This window comes from Condylura cristata, unplaced genomic scaffold (genome assembly GCF_000260355.1).
Source record: "Condylura cristata isolate star-nosed mole 26May11 unplaced genomic scaffold, ConCri1.0 scaffold00011, whole genome shotgun sequence".
NCBI lineage: Eukaryota > Metazoa > Chordata > Mammalia > Eulipotyphla > Talpidae > Condylura > Condylura cristata.
This window is the reverse complement of record NW_004567112.1, coordinates 14,929,066-14,952,951: the sequence shown is the minus strand read 5'-3', so window position 1 is coordinate 14,952,951 and position 23,886 is coordinate 14,929,066. Positions and strand designations below refer to the sequence as shown.

Genomic DNA, 23,886 nt, shown 5'->3' with positions numbered 1-23,886 from the left:
GGTCAGGAGAGGTCTGCCACGCCATGTGGTCACCTCCAGGGCAGGCGGGAATCGAACTCATGAGGAAGCGGCTTTAGATTCTCAGTGCTGTGCTCCAACCCGCTGCACCACTAGGGAGGGCCAGCTTTCATTTTTAACTACAAAAATTATAATAGCTAAATATTCTTAATAATTTTAAATATCTAGATAAGAAAATACCAATTTTCCACAGTCTTACTGTTGCAGAAGTAACTAGTATTAATATTATTACATATTCCATGGTAGTTGATTGTCTTCATTTCTGGTTTCCACTGTTTGTGGCATGTTTCAGTGTTTCTAAACTCAGCATTTCATTCACTGCCTTAATACAAGAAGTTACTTGATACAAGTTGTTACTTGATACACTTCAAGTGAATGAATGAAGAAATGGATGAACAAATGTTTGAATGGAAAGGCTGCAAAGATTCAACTTGTGCTATGATAAAATTCATTTCAGGCTCAGCAACTTGCTGTAGATTGAGAGACAAGGTAGCTAACCCGAGGCCCTTAATGAATAGATGCCTGTTCTTTCTGTTCATCTGAATCAGCCTCTAGGCAGAGAATTCAATTTAATTTTTCACCCATCATTCAAACTGAGGAGCTGAAAAAGCAAAACCAGCAATGGGGAGCAGGCGTTGGAACAGTCCAGTTGGGATCCGCAGCCATCTCTGGAGCTTTCTTTATGAGGACCATGGGATGAGGGAGTCTTGCTTCTCCCCAGAGCGGGCCCTAGCAGGAGCCATGCCGGATGGTGGTCTGCCACCACCTGGGGCCCCCATGATTGGAGGTCGAGTAATTGGGCCAAAAGATTGATGCTCCCAGTGTATCAGTGTGACCCTCCTGCATCCCTGCCTCTTCTCTAGAGTTTGTAGTAAAGGAAGGCACAATTGTGCAGGCTTTTACTTGTTATAATTTGGGGCTCTGTTTTCTATAATTGAAATAAGAGCAGAGAGTCTATCTTGGTGTATTATAGGAGGTTCCAAATAAATATCTTAAGCCTGAGCATCTGTCCCTCAGACACCTGCCATGGGAAGGGAAATGATTCATTTCTTAAAACCTTGTATGGAAAACCTAGTCCTCGCAATAAAACATGCAGACATATTCTTCCCAAGGGGAAGAAACTTCCTCTCACCCCTCCAAGGCAATTTTCACATACAAACAGATATAGAAACATCCACACAGAAATAGATGGATGGACAGATGGACAGACGAGTTTCATTTGATCAACAATAGTCATCACTTCCATCCTTTCTCTTAACTGCTCCCCCACAAACCACATTCAGAGTTTTGAACAAGTTGGCACTCTTTGCATTCCCATCTCCTTTCCCCAGTAAAATCTTTGCTTGTCTTCTTTCCCCGCCGCTCTACTTTTAAAGCTCTAGGTAGAGTTCCATTTCTCTAGAAAGCCTAATTGTTCCACTTCTACCTCTGTTCATCTGTTTTATATCTCTCAACTTCTGAGGCCTTAACTTCACCCCGTATTCCTCTTTGACATTATTTGCCTCTATGCACATTTTAGGGTCAGGAAGCAGTGACCCTTTTTACCTCCTGAAGAATGAGATGTGTTTCGTGCACTCTGTAATTGACTGGTGTAAAACTATTATTGTTTTATTCACTGAATCAGCGACTAAACAGGGACAGGAGTGATGGGGATAGTTTGCGAGTATTTCCCATGCACAGATTTAGACACACAGAGCAGTGAATACTTAACTTGTGGAATGAGCACCCAGTTTGGCTATGGCTGTTGATGTAAGTTTTTCTGATTAAGTATAAACATGTGATCAGCTATATCAGAATTGACCTCTGGTTTTCCACATGTAAATGTCTTTGTCAGGTGCAGTTACATGGCAAGGAACATCATGGTGCAATTATTGTTATCATTATAATATTCTTGTTATTATTATCACATTATCAGTCTGATCACCTGGTGTACTTTAATACATTCTGTTGAAAATGAACCCGATGCTCCTGACTTATCTCTTAAAGCAATATTAGGCTCTTCCTTTTGTCTTCCAGAAGTATAACATACTGCCCCCTTAAAATAAGCAGGGGATTCTTTTTTATTTTTGTAATATCTTGGAACAACTCTGGATTTTTTTCTTATCCTATGAGTTGCTCCCCATGATTCCTTGCCAGATTTAGTTGATTTAGGCAACAGATATTTAGTAATTACTTTATGTGTATTCAGGGATTAGAAGCAAAATGATTCAGACAAACCTGAAAGAAATGCCCATATATTACCCTGTGATAAGCACTTGATCAAAACAAAAGACAAGTACAACACATTGAGAAGAAAGGTGAGTGACTGAAGTGATCAGGAATGACTTTGTGAAGGAAGCAACACTTGTCCTGACCGAGCTGGATGGCTAATTTTCCCTTCGCCGTCAGTGGCCTCACTCTCGACCAATGCAAAAATAGGGGAATGTAAATAACCCTAGTTTCATTAGTGGATTAAAGAGTCTATTTTATTGGGTTATAGAGAGCAAGGGATAAACCGAAAGAGTACAATATTCTGTGTATCATAGTGCTTCTGACCCCAGCTCATGGGCATCCCTACATATGTGCCTAATTTCCGCTATGAGCAGAGAAACCAACTTTCTTATTTTCACAGATAGGTGGAGTTTTACATGTTGTTCAGTAAGTAATTTTTAAACAAGCTCAATTAATTTTAGATGTAATAAAATTTTTGTGAAATCTGCAGAACAAAAGAAGACATCATTTTATTAAAGCAGAGAATGATGGGTAGTGTCAGAAATGGATTTATATTCTCAAAAACATCAGTCTGTGGGATATATATTGAACACCTGCTCGGTGCTAGAGTGCACCATGATGAACACAGCCTATTCATTGCCACCCACATTTATGGGGATGAAACAATTTCCTACTCAATGGCAGGCACTCTTCTGTGTTGGGATGTTCTTCTGCAAGGTGGAGACGCTGTAGTCATGTGAACTATAAGCCCCTTGATGCTTATGTTCTCTTCACTGCATTGTTTTGCAGCTCTACAGCTCCATGGACTTTGGAAGACGATGGCAACTCATGCATGAACGTATCACTCCTAGCAGGTTTTACTGGTAAGTCCCTCTTGCACACTCCCTGCTTTCTTGGGTAAAGAATTACCAGATAGCACAGCACTTGGGTCAATGCTGGGTACTGTCAGCACTTGAGGACAGATGTGTTCTAGCCCCTAGCTACTCAGTGTGCTCCATGAACCAGTAACTTCAGCATCACCTGGAAATGAGTTATAAATGTGAAATCTTGGGCAGGATTCACTGATCAGTGGACTGCATTTAACATGAATGCTGGTAAATGTGCACATTAGAGTTTGAAAAGCACTGGACTAGGACTTGGGTTCTCTTAGCTATGTAATAATAATATCTTGAAAGGCAGATATAGTCCTTGACTTTTGAAATACCTTAGTTCAGTTTCCTTAGAAAGCCACATGTGTTGTGTGGAGAGGGGACAGTGATAAGTACCTCACACATATATGCATCCACACCATCTTCTTTGGAAATACAAACCTTTGGAATGGTTTCACCAGGTTCTCTCTGTACTCATGAAACTGTGTCCAGAATCAAATGTGATGATTGCTAAACCATTCTATAAAAATTAAGTGTGTTTTGTTATAGTAGACCATTAGGAGAACTGAGAGAGAGAAGGGAATTGGAATAGTGTTCTCACTTAACCATCTGGACTATCCCCAGTTATTTTTGTGCCTTTCAGACCAACTATTATTTGGTCTGTACCTGCTATACAGTTATTCTCTGGTCCGTATCTGCAACACTTAAGTTTTTTCAATAGCGCAGGACAAAAAAAAGGATGTATTTGTTTCTCTGATATTCTCACCATGGAACTGCAGCCTCTTGCTCAGCCAAGATGGAGCAGTTGCTCAGTCTTCCCTCCCTCAAAGTCCCTCAAAAAAAAAAAAAAAAGTCCTCTGCTATTTCTGGAGCAAACTCTTGAGATGATAAGGCAGTTGGCTGACTAGAAGGTCAAGTTGATGGAGAAGGAAAGTACAATAAACTGGATAAGCCCAGTCATCATTTCTGAAGGAAATTAAATGAAGTGGATGAGGAACAGCATTTCCCTGTCTTTTGCAAAGAGCTAGGAGAGAATGTTCCAGGTGCCATCTGCCCTCCCCCTTCCTTTGTGTAGCAGAAAGAATAAATCCCCAGGTCCTGATAATTGTGTTTCATCTCTCCTCCATTCTGTGTCTCTTTCATATATGCCCCCATGGGGAAATATAAAAGTTAGTGCCCATGCTGGCTGGCCAAGTGGTAGCTAAAGATTTCATTTTTGTAATTATCACTTCCCTGTTTCTGATGTATAATTGCCATGATTATTCTTTTAGGTGTCACAGGAGCTGTTGAGGAAGAGCTCACTTTCAGGGACCTTTTTCCTCCCAGTGACAGAATCCAGGGCTAAAACTCTACACTGCTGACGTTGTAGAGATGTGTTCTGTATGGGTTAGGAATGAAAACATTCACTTGCTCCTTGTGCACATTTCTGGGTGTGGAGTACAACTCTGGCTGACACAGGGCTCCGTCCAGCTGTGCTTTTTCTCATCTGTGTCATGGGAACTGTATTCTTGTCAACGTAAGGTTGTTATAAGGACCACATATGATCATTTGGACACCTGGCAGTATCATTTCTGTTTCTGATTTATAATTTTTAAATTAGGTCTGTAAGTACAATGTTTATTGGCAGTTCTGAAGACCATGACAAATAAGTGAGTTGTCATTTTTCTAGGGCACAAATTTAAATCCATACCTGGTGAGACTGCCCGTAGACAACAGATAACAATTGAATGGATTAATTTACTACCAAGCATCTCAACCTAACTTTATTGTCTTCTGCTCTTTGTTGAGTCATAATTCTTATGGCATGGAAAACAAAGCAAACCAAAAGCATAAACAACAACAAAAAAACCTGAAACTACTTCTTGGGGAGAAATAGTGTAGAGTGAAGTGATAACGGGGTCAGTTTGTGAGAGGAGTCTTGCCACAAACAAGACATGGAATTGAAAGATGATGCTAAGACTGTAGCTTGTGGTATGTAAACTATAGCGTGATTGTATAATTCAGAAGGAACCGTGTTCAATTCTTATTTATAATTTGGATATTTGCAAATTTTAAGGAAAGAAACTTCATGAATATCAAGTTTCTGCTCCCATTTTGCTTCCCTAAGATGGAAAGGAGAGTTTAGGGGGTTCCAGGGAAAATCCCTCCTGCCCAGCGTGCAGGAGACAGAGGATCCAGCTGCTGCCTTGTATTTTGTCTCCTCTCTAAGGCAATGGTCGTCGTTATGGCTGTTACACCCACCACAGAGCCTGTGGGGTAGGCAGGGCCTGGGGCATGATATTCATTGGCATCAAAAATAAAAGCTTCATCTTGAGATAAAATTTTCTTTATGAATTCCAGGTGTTCTAGCTCCATCAAGAGAGGTCACTGAGGAATCTCACATCTGAGAATGACTCAGCCATTTAACATGTGATGCAATAAGAGGGAAATGCTGTGGAAACTCTTGAAATGTGACCCTTCCACTTAGTGGACACCTAAGTAACTGGCAGGCCACCAGACCATCCTCTCCCATCACCTTGACATCTTCTGCAATTATAACACACAGAGATAGCACCAACGTGGAATAAATGCCCTAAATAGTCCCTCGCTAGTGTCTGCTTGAGTAGAGCTATCTTGGGGGAAAGTGGTTGTTGTTTTTTAATATCCTGCTGAGCTGCAAATGAAAAGAACTTCCACTCTTCCACTGGGAGGTAGTTAGCAGGCAGGAGCATTCTGCAGAGGGACGATTATTTTCTTTGCACATCCAATGTGATTACTACTTGGAGTTCACAGCTTTGCCTCCCAGGCCCCTCATCCTCCATAGGTGTTCACCCTCTTCATGCATCCTTGTCAACAAGACCACAGGCATCCAGGTCTCCTGTGTCCTCTGTAACTGGGCGGGAGTTTAAGGGCCTCTTGTCTATGATGGGTTATATTGTGAGAGAGAACAATGTCTCTAATGTCTCTTCCTCACTAACATTCCCTTAATAATCTTCTCTCCTGAAAGGTCAGCATCCTTTCCCCCCTCATCCTCACGATGGCCACACCAGCATGTTCAACTCATCCCCTTCTCTTCTGGAGTGTATGGATTGTGACAGGGGCTGGTCTTGAAAGTAAGAAACAGCTATAGAAGTCAACCAATGTGATAGCTCTAGATCTCTGAATTTTGGGGGTGCAGAGAGAGGGTTCTCTCAAGGACTGCTCCTTGATGCTATTAGGGTATCTGATTTCAGGCTGAAGAGTGAAACATCCAGAGACAGCCGAATGGGCAGGGGCTGCTGCTGTGCTGTGCTCAGAGCTGGTGCGTTCCATGCTCCTTTCTAGTCACCATGTGCCAGCAGCTTCTCCTCTGCTGTTTCAGGAAGGCCAGGCAGAAGGGGGTCATTAATGAGAAAGGCCAGCAGTTCCTTGGGTATGTGTAGACTCAGGTCTAGAGGACAATGGCATTTAAAGGAAAATAGGACAAGGTGGTCAAAGGAGACCAGCTGTCTTTCCTGTCCAGCCTGGCACAGTCCTTGCTCCCTGCGTTTTGTGGGCAATGTTCTTTTACAAATTTGTATGATCTGCCCTTTTCCTTTCTTAATGTTTAATGACAACATTTTAATTAGTATATCTAAACCACCATTTAAAATTGTCTATGCAACATTTCATTATGTAAAGATATGCACTTTTGCATCTGTTTTATTTTTACTGGGCACTGAATTTTTTGACATTTTTCATGATCATAAAATTGACTTCATTAATATTTGATGCATATTTCTTTAGATCCAGAATTTTTTTCTTGGGCCAGTGTCCTGAGTAGCTCAATTACTAACTTGGCTAGTTTTTCTGTCTCAGCAGAGTGTAACATTTATTTATTTATTTATTTAAATATCTTATTTTTATTGTGATAACATTGCCACATTGTCTTAAACACTTTATATGATTCCTTTCTTTCTTCTTCTTCTTCTTTTTTTTTAATAGAATGATTGTTCATTTTTTCTTTGTTTTAGTGAATTAGTGAATGATATTTCAAAGTGGACACTAACAGTGCTTCAGAGCATTGTAGCTTTTTACTGAATGTTTTCTTGAAGGGAGCTGCAAAGAGGCTTCACATCACATAGCGCACTGAAGTCTTCCTAACTCCTCTGTCCTTGTCACCTCTCCAAAATCCTGACCTCATCAGTGATGGTCTCCTCTTTCCTTCCCATTACATGGCTTCTAAAACTGGTCTCAGTAGAGTGGTTTCTCTCTATTGCAGTGTCTTCCTCAGCCAACTGCACTTTCTTCCCTGAGGGTCACAACAGTTTTGTTTTATGACTTTCCCCTCCTTTACCTCAGCAAGTATCACTCTCACCTCAGTCCCAGCAAGTCACAATCATATTCAGTAGTTGCACATCCTCACTTACGAGGGGAACTTGATCATCGTTAGGGTTTAATATATTTAATTTAATCACTACTAAAAGAAAAATAGAACAAAATATATACCTTTTTAGTCACTTTAATACCTTTTATTCAAAATCCTAGTCAGCTGTACGTGTTGTTACAGACCCACACCTGTAACCGATGGCACAGTGGGCCTACTAATAGTGGTGCCTCACTTCTGTGGCAGGCTGCCTCCAAAATGGTCCACGCAGCCCTCTCTTCAGCACTCCCCACCATTGTATGTCCTATCTTTGCATTTGGGCTGAATTTAGCACCTTGTTTCTAGAGAATAGAACATGGCAGACCTGATGAAATATCACTTTGGAAATGAGGTTATAAAAGACAGTGGTTTGCATCTTTCGCTTGCAAACCTGCTTTTGCTTGGTCCACACTTTCCTACCACGAGCTGCCCCATGGAGGGGCCTGTGTGGCATGTAGCTGAGGGAGACCTTTAGCCAGTAGTCGCTGAGGAACTCAGGGCCTTGGTCCAGCAAGTCAGCTCCAATAAGGAACACGTGACTCTCACCAGCAATAACGTGAATGTCTGTGGTAGTCTGGCCTTCTCCAGCCACAGCTTCAGATGAGGGCAAGCCTCAGGCCAACACACTGACTGAGACCTTGTGAGAGAGCTTGATACAGAGGCCCCCATTTGTGTTGTGACCAGATTACTGACCCATCGAAACAGTGAGATAATACATATTTGTTGTTTGTTGCTAAATGGTATAGTTGTTTGTGATACAGAAATCCTTAACAAATTCAGTTCTTGCTTGTTACTTTTTGCTGTTTTCTATTGGAACCTAAGTTAACTGCTTCTGTCTTAGACCCCTTCCTGCATTACCTCCTCATTGTTATCAACTCCAGATGTTGTATCTTGTCTATTGCTTTGGTCTGCCTTAAAGTAGGGAAACGCCACTGTGTCCTGATATTTTTGGCTTCCTGGTACTCGGCCTCTGTGGAGCTGATGGTTGACTAACAGACCTGAGAGCTTTACTCTCAGCCTGAGTGAGGCTCATTTCATGTCATGAGGTGGTCTGACTGTTCTATTCTACTCCACTCAATCTATGCTAGCTCTGCTATTGTATGTTTTGATGATAGGTTTGTGTTTTAAGAGAATATTGTTGATTATGATTGTGAGTGTTCATATACATGAGCCAAATGTGCACATACTCTTCCAGAGAAGAGCCTAGCTTCACTTATGGCATAAAGAACTTGTGAGTCTGGGTCCTGGGGTTACCATCTCAGTCTGTAGCAGTTGTGGGTTTGGAAGGCAAAGGCCAGAGAAGCAGGAGGTAAAATTGGGAAATGACTACCTTGAGAAATGTGATGGGAGTGAACGCTTCTACATCTCTTCCTCAGTCGATCTCACCTGTTCTGGAATGTACTGTGTGTTTTGCTGCAACATGAGCTCCTTCTGTTCAGCAGGAACTCATTTAGACCCTACACTAGTTCAGAAGGACCACATGCTGAGTAATCCTTAGGCTATTAATACATTATCCACGACAGAGACAGAGTTAAGGAACAGACAGAATGGCTTCAGATTGCTTCCTGGAAAATCAAGGTCTTTTCAAACAAAGTTAACATTAAGGGCTGAATTTTTGAAACTGCCTAAATGTGCATCTACAATTTTGCAAACACAGTCATTTGCAATCTCAAGTAATGGGATTTAGACATCGACCTGAAATAAGGGATCAGATTTAGAGGCCCTTTGAAAACCAGGGTACGCCACAAATAATATTTAATTCAGCTCTGCCTTACATTTTTAAAATGGTGCAGCAATTTAAAAATACATTACATTCAAATAATACATGCAAGGTCAGGAGGGTAGATTGAAAGCTCAGCCTGCAAGCAGAAACCAGTGTCTAGTTTGCAAGTGGGGGCCACCCACATGGTATGTCTGGTTGTGTCTTGCTCTTGAAAGAGACATCTTAATGCCAAGAGCAAAATATGGGGATCAGAGCCCACACATGGCAGTCATCCTGGGGTTGGGGGGGACAGAGTGCTTGCCTCTGGATGAAATGGAGATGGACTGGACTCATGTGATAATTATGGCCAGCACGTGTAGTTCCATGAAGGAGGGAAATCAGGAGATATATGCAGCTGTACACCCAATGACTTCTTTACCATGAAAAGATGACATCATATTTGACTCTACCTTGGGAAACCTGGAAAGACTTTCATATGGTAAATATGGAATCCAAAGATAGCCACATCCACTTGTCTAAACTAGAGTAGTGAACTTTTCAAGGTACAAAAGGAACATTTCTTCCTATTTCCCTAACTATCTGATGTCTCTGGAATTAGAGACACATGACTTCCAAATGCTCATTCCATCCAGATGATGATGCAGAGGGCAGGAGAAAAGTGTATGCACCTCAGGAGCAGTGGAGTCTCACTGATAATCTTTTAGATAGGAGCCAGTGTGATTATTTTCACATTGACTGTTTCACAGTGGATGAGATTTTAGCCATTTATTTTCCTGTGAGTGTGTGGTCAGGAGACACCCACCCCTTGTAGAGTCAAGTGTCTTGACAGCTGTGGTTTTCCTGAAGCTTGGATTGCTTCTCAGGGCCTGTGTATTCCATGAAAAATTCAGAGAATAGACACATTGATTGTAGTAAACAGCTCATCAGCCTGGTGAGTAGGAAATATGAGAAATAGCAGGTCAAAGAGAAGCCTAGAGAGAGAAGAAAGAAAAGGATGCTGAGCTGAGAAGCCCAGGAAACATGCCACAGGCTGAAGACGTGGGGCTGTTTGAAATCAGGTTGAACATAGAATTGCAGTTAGGAAAAATCACCACTTTTCTCACTGAAGAGATATAAGCATGTTGTGCCCCAGCTTGGGCTGGCTTGAGGTGAGTATTAGTTCGCTTCTTCTACCAAAACGAAACAGCTTAGATTGGGTGGCTTTAGCAGCATGCATTTATGTTTTCAGGAGGCTGGAAGTCATACTTCAGGCTGCCCACATGGGACATTCCTGATGAGGGCTCTCCTGGCTGTGGAGAGCCTCCTTCTTTCTGTGCCTTGCATGGGGATGAGGGAGAGCACGCTTTCTGCTGTCTCTGCTCAGAAAGATGCAGAGTCCATCATAATATATATTAATTAGTGTATTATTTCATGTGTAGGTTACATATATCATCTATTAAGTATATAATATATGCTTTACATATTATATAATAACATGCAGTAGTATATAATAAGATAGTATATATGTGTACTGTGTTCATACTATACATATATGTTAGAAATATTACAAGTAGACAGTATAGGACTTAATACTGAACATTCTTCTTCATTTTGCTTTAGAAATCTCATATTAATAGTTGACTGTTTTTTCCATGATTAGATCATGTTTTGATCAGTTTAATTCAATAATTTTATCCAGTCTAATGGAGTTACACATTTATAGGATTTCTATATTTTTAAGTAAAATAAAATCCAATGAACATTTTCCCATTTACCTCTCTAACCTTATTTATGGCTGTTTATTTCCTCTGCTTATTTTCTGTTCCTTCTTGCTGGAAACTCTGGTCATTAGTAAGAAACCCTTTAGGTCAGTTGCATTTGTCAGATTGTATTTTATTGAATTGGTCAGTTCTCTGTGCTTTGAGCCAGACCTCACTGTGCTTTAACTATTGTTTGCGACACAATGTAGTATCTGACTGGGCAAGTCTCCTCCCTTGCAACACATAACAAAATAAAAATAAAAGAAAAAAAATGGATCCCTCTCTTATTGCCAAACTATTCTTGGCTTATCTGACTCATTTATCCATCAAAATGAGTTTGGATTTACTTTGTCACGTTCCATTCACCTCCCTCCCCCCACACAAAGCAGCTCATCTGATGACTATTCAAACTGCAGCAAAGATATAAATTCATTTGGAGAGAATGGAATTATTTTCAATATTCAGTCATCATTTTGACCGCATTTCTCCTCCTTTCATCCTACTCCAGTGCATTCCTCAGTAAACTTGTAGTTTCCCTCGCATAGGTCCTGCCCATTGCTCATTAAAGTCCTCAAGGGAATTTTCACTTTTGATGCTTTTGTTAATGTAGATCTTTGCACACACCATCTCTGTTCAAATTGGCATAAGCGAACTGGGTAGCCACTGGGTGTATTGATAGCATTGATAGATAACTCTTTGGGTATATAATTGGTGTCCTAAGATCCTTTACTTTATAAGGGGAATATTTTTATAAACTTTAAGTGATTAGGGGAGTATGATATGACTAGAGATTTGTTCCTGTGGGGAATCTGGGTATCTAAATCAAAGGGGGAACTTTGCAGTAACAGCTGTGACCATGAGCAATCGAACTTCATTTCTGCAGTGAGAAGGGCAACTGCATGTTCTGTGCCATTGTCTCCTGGCTCTGCATCAGTCTTGCCAAGCTTCCAGTGCTTCAGAAAAATTACCTAGAAATTAATAAGAAAATAACGTATGAGGTAATAAATGGAAGAAATGATTGTCCTCAGTTTGATGGCCAGTTCAAAGTGGTATCTCTGAAACTAAGCAAGGTTGAGCATATCCGAGAGTCTTACGCCCTCCTCGCAACATTTAAATCTCAGTGCCTTACAGTCAATGTTTGCATTTCTGATGTTTTTCCAGCTAGTAGCATATGTCTGATTATTAGACTTGTTAAAACTATTTTCAGAGAGAATTATTTCTAGCTTAATGTTAATAAAATTAAATAAAATTCATGAGACCATAAACAAAACACTATGTAGCATTAAATCCTGTGTGCTTTAGCAGATGTGATGTAAATGTTGAGACAAATCCATGCAGATTGCTAGGGACCATGGCCAAAATGGGAAAACCCAAAGGAATATCACAGCAAGCTTTATGAGTGTGACCAGGGTGAAGGGCCTAGTTAACTTTTTATTCCCTGGGGAAAGCTTCTTGGCGAAGTAGATGGAAAGAAATAAAATTGAAGAGTGGGTTCAATTGGCAAGTAAGAAAAGAAGATGGGCTTTCTTGGGAAGGGAGAATAGTCAGAACAAAGCTTAGGTCATGCTGTGTTTGGAGAACACTTAGTGGATTCTCCGGAAAAGGCTTTCTCCAACTCAGCATTTTGACATTTTGAGCTGGAAAATTATCCTGTGCATTAGAAGGGATGTCTCCTCTCTAAATGCCCACAACTCCCCATCCAGTTGTGACTACTGAAATGTCCCAGATTTTCAGGTCTGCTCCATGTTCTCTGAGGAGCAAGTAGCTTACTCCCGCCCCCCACCAGCACTGAGCAGAGCATGCCAGAAAAACAGGATTTGCACTGAGGGACAATGAGAAATAAAGCTGGGAGTGAAGGGCTTCAAATGGCAGGTAAATGGGTTAGCGTTGTCTCTCTGGGTAATGGAGCCATTCATCTTTTGTGCAGAGAATGGCTTGATATTCATGTTTTATGAAGATTTATTAACATTTGGCACTTTTCTTGAGATGCTCAAGTGCATTTCGGTGCAACTTTCTGTCAATAGATAATCTACTGCTTTTTTTTTTTCTCATGACAGATGCAAATCTAAAGCATTCCATTCTCTAGTTCTACTCTCCAGTGAAAATATATGGCTTTTAAACTTTTAAAAAGTATGTACCTCATAGTTTTTTTTTTTAATGATACATTTTTTGCTGACCCTTTAATTGGTACATTATAGTTTTTTATGAAACTAAGTGTTTTATCATTTTAATACCACATTTTTTGTGTTCTGGCATTTTTAAATTTTTGTCAACATGAAAGCTATTTCTCACAAATTTTTACTTATTAATGTGCCCAGTTTATGTTACTTTTTTCCCACTTACACCGAACATAAATAGTCTTCTGTTTGTATATACAAGAATTCATAAAATCGTAATGGTGGCTGAATATCCTACTGAATGTGTATATTCTCGTTTATACTAAAGGGTTATGGACATGTTACAGTGGAAAGGACTCTGAAACAACATCCACTCTCTTGGTGTCTCCCTCATCGCTGTTGAAAATTCTGAGAGGGTCTGACATATTGTTCCCAGGACCGCATCATACAGAGAGGAGCCTGGGAGAGTCCTTCAGCCAGAATGGCTCACCTTCTGCCTGCTTTATTTCTTCTTATTCATTTTTTTTCTAAAGATTTATTTATTTGTGCACACAGAACTGGGGTACAGGCCAGAGGCTCAGGGGCAGTGAGAGGCTTCACCAGAGACAATGGGGAACGGAACAGGCAGATCAACGAAGTACACTGCTGAGGGGAGCAGCGGGTGGGTCAGGAGAGGTCTGTCACACCAAGTGGTCCCCTCTGGGGCAGGCAGGAATCGAACTCATGCGGAAGTGGCTTTTATATTCTCAGTACTGTGCTTTAACCTGCTGTGCCACCAGGGAGGGCCAACTTCTTATTCATTTTTTAATGTGAGTTTTGTTAGTTTTAAACATTAGATTTCTCATAAGCTTTCTTTCAGAGGTAGGTAACCATTATTAAGAAAACAAGCAAACAAGGTTTACAGGTCATGACTGATCTCCCATTTTGGTCTTTCCATCATTCTCCCCATTTTGCACAAGCTGTGTCCTGGCATGACTGTCTCTGGGTTATCTTTCCTCAATGCTCACACCACCATAAATACCTAACTTCGTAGTGTAGACACTATGTGGATGGTTAAAGTCTTTGCCACACTACATAAGCCATGGGCTAGTGTGGATGCTGCCTGGTGACACTCTTCTCTGCAAACGGAGGCCCCGTATTTTGGGGAGAGCATAACTGCCTCTCACATACACATAGACCTGGTGTTTGCAAGCCACTTGCTGATTCATCGAGTTTGGTGTGAAGGAGGATGAGAGGCTGTGGTGACTGGAGTGGAAGAAGTGGATCTCCTGTTTTCTTAATGACAAGTGCCACTGAGTATTATTTAGTCACTCCCTAGCTTATTTTGTTCCCAAAGGAATGCCTAAAGCAGGGGATTCCTATAGGCACTTAGGCTTTTTCAGCCAGAAGCTGTCAGCAGATTGCATTTCAAAGATAACAGTTTTCTCCCTTGTACTTGTTTGTCTATTTCTCAATCTACCAACTGGCATTTTCTACCACCTTGATCCCCTTTGCTTACAGATACACTCAAGGGTAGACTTCTGATTTAAGAACCCATGCTGGTTTTCCTCAAATACACCCAAATAGGGACCCATTCTTCCTAGGCCTCACACTCACACCCACTCTTTGGAAAGACAGCAGGGATGCTGGATTAAGGGTTTGCCCGCCCCACCCCCCAATGCTCCCCGCTGGCCAGCACATCATACTCAGACATCCTCCAACCTTTTCCCTAACAGCACTGAAAAGAAGCTGTCAAATAATTTGGGCAGACTGTGCACCATGGAGGCAAAGAGAGAGCCCCTGGGGAGCTCTGCTCTGCCCACTCAGCAGTTCAGATGGATGCGAGGAGACTGAAGCGTTGAAAAGGTCAGGCCCTGGAACCGGTCTGATCTATAAAAGGCACCAAAGTATGCAGTAATTGCCAAGGAGCTGGGCCAAGAACACTGGGGGTTGAAAATGGGATGGCCAAGTGCTTGTCCAAGTGAGACTGGAAGGAGAGAGCCAGCACCCGCTTCTTGCACTTCTTAGCACGACTGCCCCTGTTTAACAAGTGCCGTTAAAGGAAGTGACGGCGGAATAGAACAAATGGAGTTGGTTTTTACTACTTTTTCCTACTTTCCAGAAGAGGAGATTTGGAACACGAATCACATAACTGGGGGAGGGGGGGTGAGGGTTGGGGGTGTCATGTCTTCCTCTCTTCTGTTCCCTTTTCTTTTCTGTCATACTATTTTTTTCCCCCAAAGATTTATTTCTTTATGCATACAGAACTGGGTACAAGCCAGAAGTGCAGGGGCAGTGAGAGACTTCACCAGAGACAGAATGGGGAGCAGGGTAGGCAGATCTACGAAGTACACTGCTGAGGGGAGCAGTGGGTGAGACAGGAGAGGTCTGGCTCCTCCGGGGCTGGGGATAGAACTCGCACTGAAGCGGCTGTGGCCAGCTTGCAGCGCTGTGTCCTAACCCCTTGCGCCACCATACTATTTTTTTTTTTTTAACATGAGACTGTTAGCATGCTTTCAGAGCTGAGAAAAATTCAATTAACAAGAATAAGAAAGATCCACGACTGGAGAGGTGCAGTTGAAAGAGTTTAATCAGGAATCAGGGGTTCTGGATGAGATTCACCTTCTGTGTCTGGATGAACAGCCAAGTCTTGGGCACTTCTGGAGCTCCACTGGCTTTTTACGTCTTCATCGGTGGAAGTCAAGGGTTTTACTAATGGGTCTTGGCAGTTTGTTCCAGTGCTTTCATCCCTGGAGTCTAGGATTTTCCTGCAGCCTGTGTCTAGATCTCCAGCATGTGTGGGTCAGAAGTCTTGTCTCCTCCAATAGTCAGTGAGAATTATGTTTCTCAGATGATGGTTCATGGAAACCTGCAGCAGATTGACCATAGTGCTTATTAAATGCAGACTCCTGGACCCCACCCCAAGTCTTGACCTGAACCTCCAGCCTGGATATCAAGAATCTCCATCTAACACTCTGTCCTGGAGATTTCTTTGCCCTTAGCTTTTGGAAAGCAGAGAAGTTGGTTAAGAAGTGATTCTGAAAACCAGGGAGGCACGTTAGTATCAGGTATCATGCTGTGAGTGGTTCAAATTGGACCCCTTACCAAAACGCTCCCTGTCCCCTGTGGCGCTCCTCCCGACAGCCACAGTTAAGGAGCAGTTCCAGCCAAAGACGACATTGCCACCTGCAAGCATCTTGCTCACATCATGTGCATATGAGCCGTGCTTAATGAGATAATACGTTGAAGTGTGCTTTGAAAGCTATCGGGTATTGTTAAAATGCTTTTAACTATTGTATGCTGTGTAGATGTTAGCCATTATGAAAATGAGGCCTGCAGCTTTTATTAACACTATGGTATAAATGGAGTTATTGATTTCATTTATGTTCATTTAGATGTCGTTACTGGAATTCCATTCGAGAGATGGTTGAGTGCCTGCATGAACAGTGCACACACCGAGGGGTGGAGAGGACAGGCCGTGAGGGTGCCGCATTCCCAGCTCTTTCAAGCAGTGGGGTTTTACATCCAACCTGTTGCCACGTAACTCAGTGTTACCTTTTGTCTATGTGCAGCAGGGAATTCCTCAACCTTTGATTTCTGGCACATGCGTGGCTTGCTTTTTGTCAAGATGTGACAGCAAGCAGAAACTTTAAAGTGCCATTCTAGTGGGGTGACTCTCCGACCTCTACCAATGCAGAACTGTGGCCACCCTTCCCCCCAGCTCCTTCACTGGCAGCCTGAGCTCAGAGCCGGCCCCTCTGGTGCAACCGCACTCTGCCTAGCCCACTGCTTGGAGCAGAACCTCCCACCACACCAATCTAGTTATGCTTCTGCTGCTAGGAGCAAAGTAAATACATTTTTGGCCACTGAATTTCGGGGTGCTTTTTTCTGCAGCCAATGCTAAATGACATAAGAGGACAAAGAAACGTCAAGACGCATGTGAGGGGTAAAGGACAATAGTGAGGGGTCCTGAGATAGAGGTGTCGAGTGTGGGGTTATCTGGAAGAAAGGTGAAATGTGTTCACTTAGAACAGGGGTAACTCGAGTGTGTCATGGGGAGCCTCCTGGTTGATGCAACGGTAGCCATTCAGGCAGGGGAAGGACAGATTTAGAATGGAAGAGCATGGGGTATGCTTAAAATATTGCTGAGAGTTAAGTCGGTCAGGAAGCTCAAGTTCTATGCTTATGGAAGACGAAATGTCGCTCAGGCTGGGAAAGGAGATTAAAGTGGTAACTTGGAGATTTAAATGCTGGCTTGAAGATTTTGCGGTTAATACAGTGCACCCTTGAAGGAGCTGCTTGGGCCGGGCTTGCTCAGACTGGCCTTCAGGAAGATCATCTTGCAGTGGGATGAAGGGCAAAGGATAGAAAGGAGAAGTGGAGACCAGGTGGCCAATTAAAAAGCTATTACTGGGGGCAGTGAGGACTGAAAAGAGGAGCAGGAGTGCCAGTAATTGCAGAAAATGTGCTTTGCAATGGAAAAAGAATGTCTTGAAGAACAGAAAATAAATACACTTTCTTTTGTGCTTCGAGATTGTTGTCTCCTAGAATCTAAAAAATCACGTTCTACTTGGAAATAAATCAACAAGTTCTGGTGATCATAGGTGTAAAGACTTTACATGTAAATGTTTGAATGAGTGTTCAAGTTCAACATGGATATCCGTGTCGTCTTCCCTAGTGTAGAAAGGCTCTGGAACAAGATTCAGGGAGTACATTGCTTGCTGTTTATTTCTTTGTTCTTACTTGTTTGGGGAGGGTTGACTGTTGTAGGCTGTTTCCTTGCTAAACTTTGAATTAGAAATTTGTGTATAGGTTTGTTGGAAACTCTCAGGAGCAAACCCCCTTACAGGGTGGGGTGCAGCGTTGTTGAGGGGTGTAGCCCTAGATCCTACAGGAGCGTGTGAAGCTGGGGTCACCCTGCAGTGGAGACTGGCCTTATGTCTTTGTGTCTCAATGCTGACCAGACACTGGGGAAGAGTGTGGCCTTAGTGGACATCAGAGAAATGCCCAGGGAGTGACTCAACTGAGACATCAGCCACCCATACTTCCAACCTAGAGGAGTGAGTACCTGGAAGAGGGATTTACATATGCCTTGTCTCTAAGGGGGATATGAGTTTGATAATAATAGCAATTGAAAATAATGTGATAAGAAATAAGAATGCCATAAGTACATTCCAGTGATAATACTAAGTTATTATTATTTTATTATTATTATTATTATTATTATTATTATTATTATTATTATTATTATTATTATTATTATTATTATTATTAAAAGCTTTGTTTTACTTTTTTATGCATACAAGAACTGGGGTGTAGGCCAGAGGTGTGTGGGTGTGAGAGGATTTACCAGAGACAAGGTAAGGAACAAAACAGGTGGATCTACAGAAATACACAGGAAATGTCTACTGCGCCATGTGGGTCTACTCCCTGATGGGGGATTGAACTTGTGCTGCAATGGCGGCCGATAGCCTCATAGTGCTGACTTACCCCCTTGTGCTGCCAGAGAGGCCCCAGTTAATATTAATTTTTAAAGATTTATTTTTATTTATGTGTGCACGAATTGAGATGTAGGCTAGTGATGTGTGTGTGCAGAGGGGTGGGGGGTTGAGAGGATTGACCAATTATTATTACTTTTTTCTTTTGAGGGCTCATACATGTTACATGCTGCTTCACTTCCATGAGCATCCTATTGGCAAAACCCCCAGGGGCCTGGCCTTGGGGCATCTGGGTTTTAATGTGGTCAGCTGCCACTTGGGCCCCCAGGGCCTGTTTCTTTATAAAATGGTATTAACACCAGTGCTCACTGTAGTGAGTGTTATAGGAACCAGAAAATCCTGGGGCTGGTCTTTTGGAGACAAAGGCTCTCCCGGCATGCTTAATTTTTGGCATTTGTGGGAGCAGAGGCCAGGGGGAGAATGCCAGCGGGATCCTGCTAGCTAGTCAGGGTCTGGGTATTTGGAGGAGGAGAAACAGTATGGAAGGGCTGTAGGGACAGTGGCGTGGACACTGTCTCCATCTGCTGGGACTAACCAGAGGGCAGGCCCCAGGGATTCCATTTCCTTCCATTGGTGGTTAAGGATGTTAAGGATGCCTCTTGCTTTTCTTTTTTTCCTGTTCAAGTTTTTGCTTGCATCATTGTAGTTACCATAGTTCTCTCAGCACCATATTGCTCATGAGTCGCCACCACATTCCCATGCGTTCTTCCTTCCACTGTCGGGACTCCCCTGCCCCTGCCCTTTGTGAGCCTCAGTTCTATGTTCAGCTTGCTAGGTTTGACTGTTTCTTGAACATCTGTTCGGTTCCTCTGTCTTCCACATAAAAGTGAGACCATCTGGTATTAATGTTTCTCCTGACTCGTTTCTAGCTTCACCCCTTCCAGCACCATCCAAGTTGGAAGCTCCCTGGTTTCCATCTTGCCTTGGGGCTTTGGGAGGTGTCTCAGCTCTTCCATCAGCCCCACCACAGCGCCAGGCCCTGACAGACACTTTAATGGAGCTGGTGGTCTTTTAGGCCCAGAAAACCGCCCCCTGATTTTAAAGAATCTCATCCTGGGAAGTGGGTGAGACCAGGGAGAAACAGCAGCTGGGGAGGGGACCGCCGAGAAGCGCATTTTTGTATGTCATTAATCACTAATTGCTGAATGATTTTATTATATGGCATACATAAAATATCACTTGAGGTTTTACAGCCAGTTCTAGCTTTAAGAAAACAATTCCTTATGTCAAAGTGACTATTAAATTAAGCGATTCCATATTAAGCGTCCTATGGACGCCAGATGATTTATAGGTCTGTGTAACGAGTAAGAACCTTTTCCTTCCGGCTGCCCAGAGGAACGCAGCCGCGATTTCTGGAACAGCCACTGACCTTGGGAATCTGAGACATTTTTGCTTCTAAGAGATACCTGGATGCTTGGAGCAGAAAGGAAGTCTTGCACAAAGACAGGCTACACCCTCATATTACAGATGTGCGAACAACTGAGGTCCAATGACTCTCTCAGGCCACACAGTGGCAGTAGGGCCCATTATGCTGGCATTCCTAGAGTGCATGTATTTCTCTTGTCATTTTCCATCGTTCAGACTGTCCCCACTTCACAAATGACAAATGGAGTCTTAGGAAAGTCTTCTTGAGGTTACCTCATATACATCCCCTTCGCGGGACTGGCAGTCACACCTATTGGGTTCTTTGATTTGCTTTTCCACGTCGGAGGGCCTGATAGAACCACCAATGACTAGAAGCATGTCGTTCTGGCCTTTCTGTGCATAGTGGGTGACATGGTCATGGTTTCCAGCTTGGTCAGCCTTGGGGGCACTGACTCTAGACCCATTGCAGAGAGCTGGACCCTGAGATGTCCACTGTCTGGATGCTGTCTTGTGTGGTCCAGATAATTTTTGCCACAAGAAGCTCAAGGATAGTGATTCCCACGTGATGCCACTAGCTGAGGCTGATGGGGTGATACTGAGAAAACCCCAAACAGGAGTATGCGGGCCTTTCATTCTGAGCAGCAATAGGAACTAAGGTTCAGAGGCATCTTCAGGCTTCCAGACCTGGGGAGCACATTGGCCAGGAGGAAAGGAAGATGGTGCACCTTGGCCAGCTGAAAGGGGGTCTGATTCTGAAAGGCTTGAAATCCAGGCAGAAGAGGTCAAAACTCTTGGAGCTCATGCCGTCTTCATTTTCTTCATGCCTTTTTTTTTTTTTTTTTTGCTGACTTCTTGCATTAACTGCTCACATGTGTCCATCCTGATCACTCACCACAATTAGACTAGAAGCTCTTCTAGGCTGAAAACCTGACAGATGACCCCTGTATACATGCCTCACACAGTGGCTGGAGGAGCTGAGCTACTCTAGAGAAATCTTAGCAAGTCAGCCAGATGCTGGGGCTTAAGGCTCAGTCCCGGGCTGCCTGGCGCCCACTCCTATGGCAGCCTAGGCATGCTGTGAGCCCCCACAGTGCCTACAGATGGCCCCAAAGTGCCATCCTGGCATGGCTTCTCTTACTTCTTTCAACAAACCTGTGCTAAACACCTGACTAGGAGCCAGGCACTGTACTGGGCACCAGGATACAAAGGGAGACGAAGCAGCATGGCCCATCCAACAGATAAAACAGATGCTAATTATATTCTATAATTAAACATGTAATTGCTATCTAAGGTGAAAATGAAAAGGACTGTTGGGTTGTCACGTGAATGTGAAACGAAGAGAACCAACATAGGCTGGGAGTGAGAAAGAGCTGCTTTAATTGTAGTGTATAATGGGGAACCTAACCTAGTCAGACAGACAGGTGCACTTAACTGAATCTAAGTCTGCGGGCACAGGTAGTGAGACAACCACTATGATCATTCTGAGGAAGCACTGCGGGTATGGTTGGCATCGATAATCCTGGCCCTAATGTATCTCTTCTGCCAAGAAACTGTGGTGAATTGCCTCTTCCTCTTGCACTTGACTTGACTGAAGAACAAGAGGTTTGTACCAGCTCATTGCTACCCAAGTGTAGCCAGGGACCAGTGCTGGTCTACTTACTGCCTCTGGTCTGTAATGAGATAAGTACAGGTAAATACATCCATTTATTACATGGGAATTTGTACAAACAATTTGATCGTCTACATTTTTTATTGCATTCACAAAACACGTGTCTGTAATAGTTGGGGAGAATATATTCATCCCAAATGGTTTGAAAGCCCTACAGATGATCTCTGAGAACTTTTCCAGTACTAACATCCATTGATTCTATTTGGATGTGGTGGTAACTTCTAGATCAGCATTATAAAATAGTCAAGATATGGTCCAGAACCTGGAATCGAATGATTATAACTGAGAAGGTGGATGAACTCTTGTTCAGCATGAGTCTGAGACATTCGGTAACTTCAGTGTATTGATAGAATGCAGAAGCTTGAGAGCAACTGAATTGGAAGTCAGTTGCTCTAAAAAGACAGCCACGACATGTCCTTTCATGGCTTTTAATCTTTAGGTCAAAGTTGAACACACCAGGCCTAGCTCAGCACCTTCCCTGCAGAAGCAGAAAGGAAAAGAAAGAACAATCCAATAAGCTCAAATGACCAAATATATATATTTGATGTTTGTTCTTTTTTAATCCATTTCACTCCCTCAAATTGCTCAAAAGCTACTTTGATTTATAAATGGAATTTAGGAAGTGAGTCGTGTGAAATATAAGCAATTTAAACTTTGGAAAGTAGCTCCTGTGAAGCAGAGTAAAGGTACTTAAAGGATTTCTATTTCTCAGGATCTTAGAAACACAATGAACTAGAGTGTCTCTGTTTAACTGCTGTTATAGAAGGTCCTTGGGGTAAACATTGTGCTTTATAAAAAGCTAATACTTGGAAAGGGGTTTTAAAAATTAATATTCATGCATGGACTCATCCAGTGGAACAATCCATGGCTGACATTTTGTGACCATGTTGCCCAAAGATCTGCATGAATGCTAAGAGCAGCCCCTGTCCTGTCCCCACCGACATCTTTCCCTGTGTCTATCAGCGCTTGCCCCCACCCTGGATGTGGAGGGATCTATATAGATGTGACAGGTTAAGCCAGGGTGGACTTGAGGACAGGAGATGGACAAGGAGATGGACAGGAAGAGAAGAATCTGGGTTTAGAAGTTGAAAACTCTTGTTTTGGAAGAGCTGGAAATAAATTCGGGGTGAGCTGGGATGGCCACGTGACTGGCCACTGATAGTGGCTTTTCCCTTGCCAGGATCAGAGCTGGGGTCATATTGTGGATTTGCCACTCTTGTCCCTGTCTGCATTTCCTGGGTGAGCTCCCACGGCAGGTCACTCTATTCCTGAAGACAGAATCCTAGCAGCCCGCCACTCGCACCTGCCCACACCTGCCAGGCCATTCACGCCATTCTTCTCACTTGATTAGCCCAACAGCCCTTGTCTGGTCACATAATATTATCCCCGGCCGACCCCCCTCCCATTCCTCATATGCTGTTGCCCAAATCTTTGCCACTTACCTCAGCCACCCCTGCTCCTTCCTTACAGTAACCATTGAGTCCCTCTGCCCTCGCCAAAGTAATCTCCACTATGAAAGCACAACCTACTTTCCTTTGTTCATCAACTTAAATTCCAGTTACATTTTTTTAAAAAGATGTATTTATTGATGCATACAAAACTGGGGTACAGGCCAGAGGTGGAGGGGCAGTGAGAGGCTTCACCAGAGACAGATGAGGAGCAGGATCGGCAGGTCGACAAAGCACACTGTGTGGGGAGCAGTGGACGGGTCGGGAGAGGTCTGCTGGGCCATGTGGATCATCTGTGGAACTTGGGATCGAGCTCACACTGAAGCGGCTATGGCTAGCTTGCAGTGCTGCATTCTAACCTGTTGGGAGGGCACCCAGCTACATTTTTAATCTTGACTCTTCTCACTAGACTCTCTTAGTCTAGTATTTTCAAACTCTTTATTCCTTCCTACTTAAGAACATAAGGAATGCTTATCCATAACAAAGAAGGAAGAATGAAAACAAAACTGTCCTTTCCACACAAGCACCTTGCTAGTTGCCTCCTTTTCATTACCAAGTTTTATGAAATATTTATAATAAATGGGTGTCCTCACCTTCCGACCACCTTTAGGCCTCTTGATCTGGTTTCTGAACTGTCACCCGGCCTGTCGCCCTGGGGAGGTGGCGTCCTGGATCTCTGCTCTGCTGAACTCTCCTGCCGGTCCTCCTCCTACTGACTTCAGTTGATGCTGTCACCCTTGTTGACTCCTTCCCGTGTCTTTGTTCTTCCTTGACTGGTGACTTCCTTCTGCCTTTCCACCTCCCTGACCATTCTCAGCAGCTCCTCTTGCTAGCATTGTTTCCGGGATGCTCTCACACCATTGTCTTGTTTACTTTGAAAAGATTCA

The 23,886-nt window shown here is 43.0% G+C and overlaps 1 protein-coding gene across 1 annotated transcript in view; it reads left to right on the top strand.

Moving 5' to 3' along the window:
• SORCS3 (sortilin-related VPS10 domain containing receptor 3) overlaps nt 1-23,886 on the top strand; it is a 503,865-nt gene that overhangs the window by 326,627 nt on the left and 153,352 nt on the right. Inside the window, exon 5 of the mRNA XM_004680459.2 lies at nt 3,019-3,092. Coding sequence (XP_004680516.1) covers nt 3,019-3,092 — 74 coding nt within the window. The remainder of the gene's footprint in view (nt 1-3,018; nt 3,093-23,886) is intronic.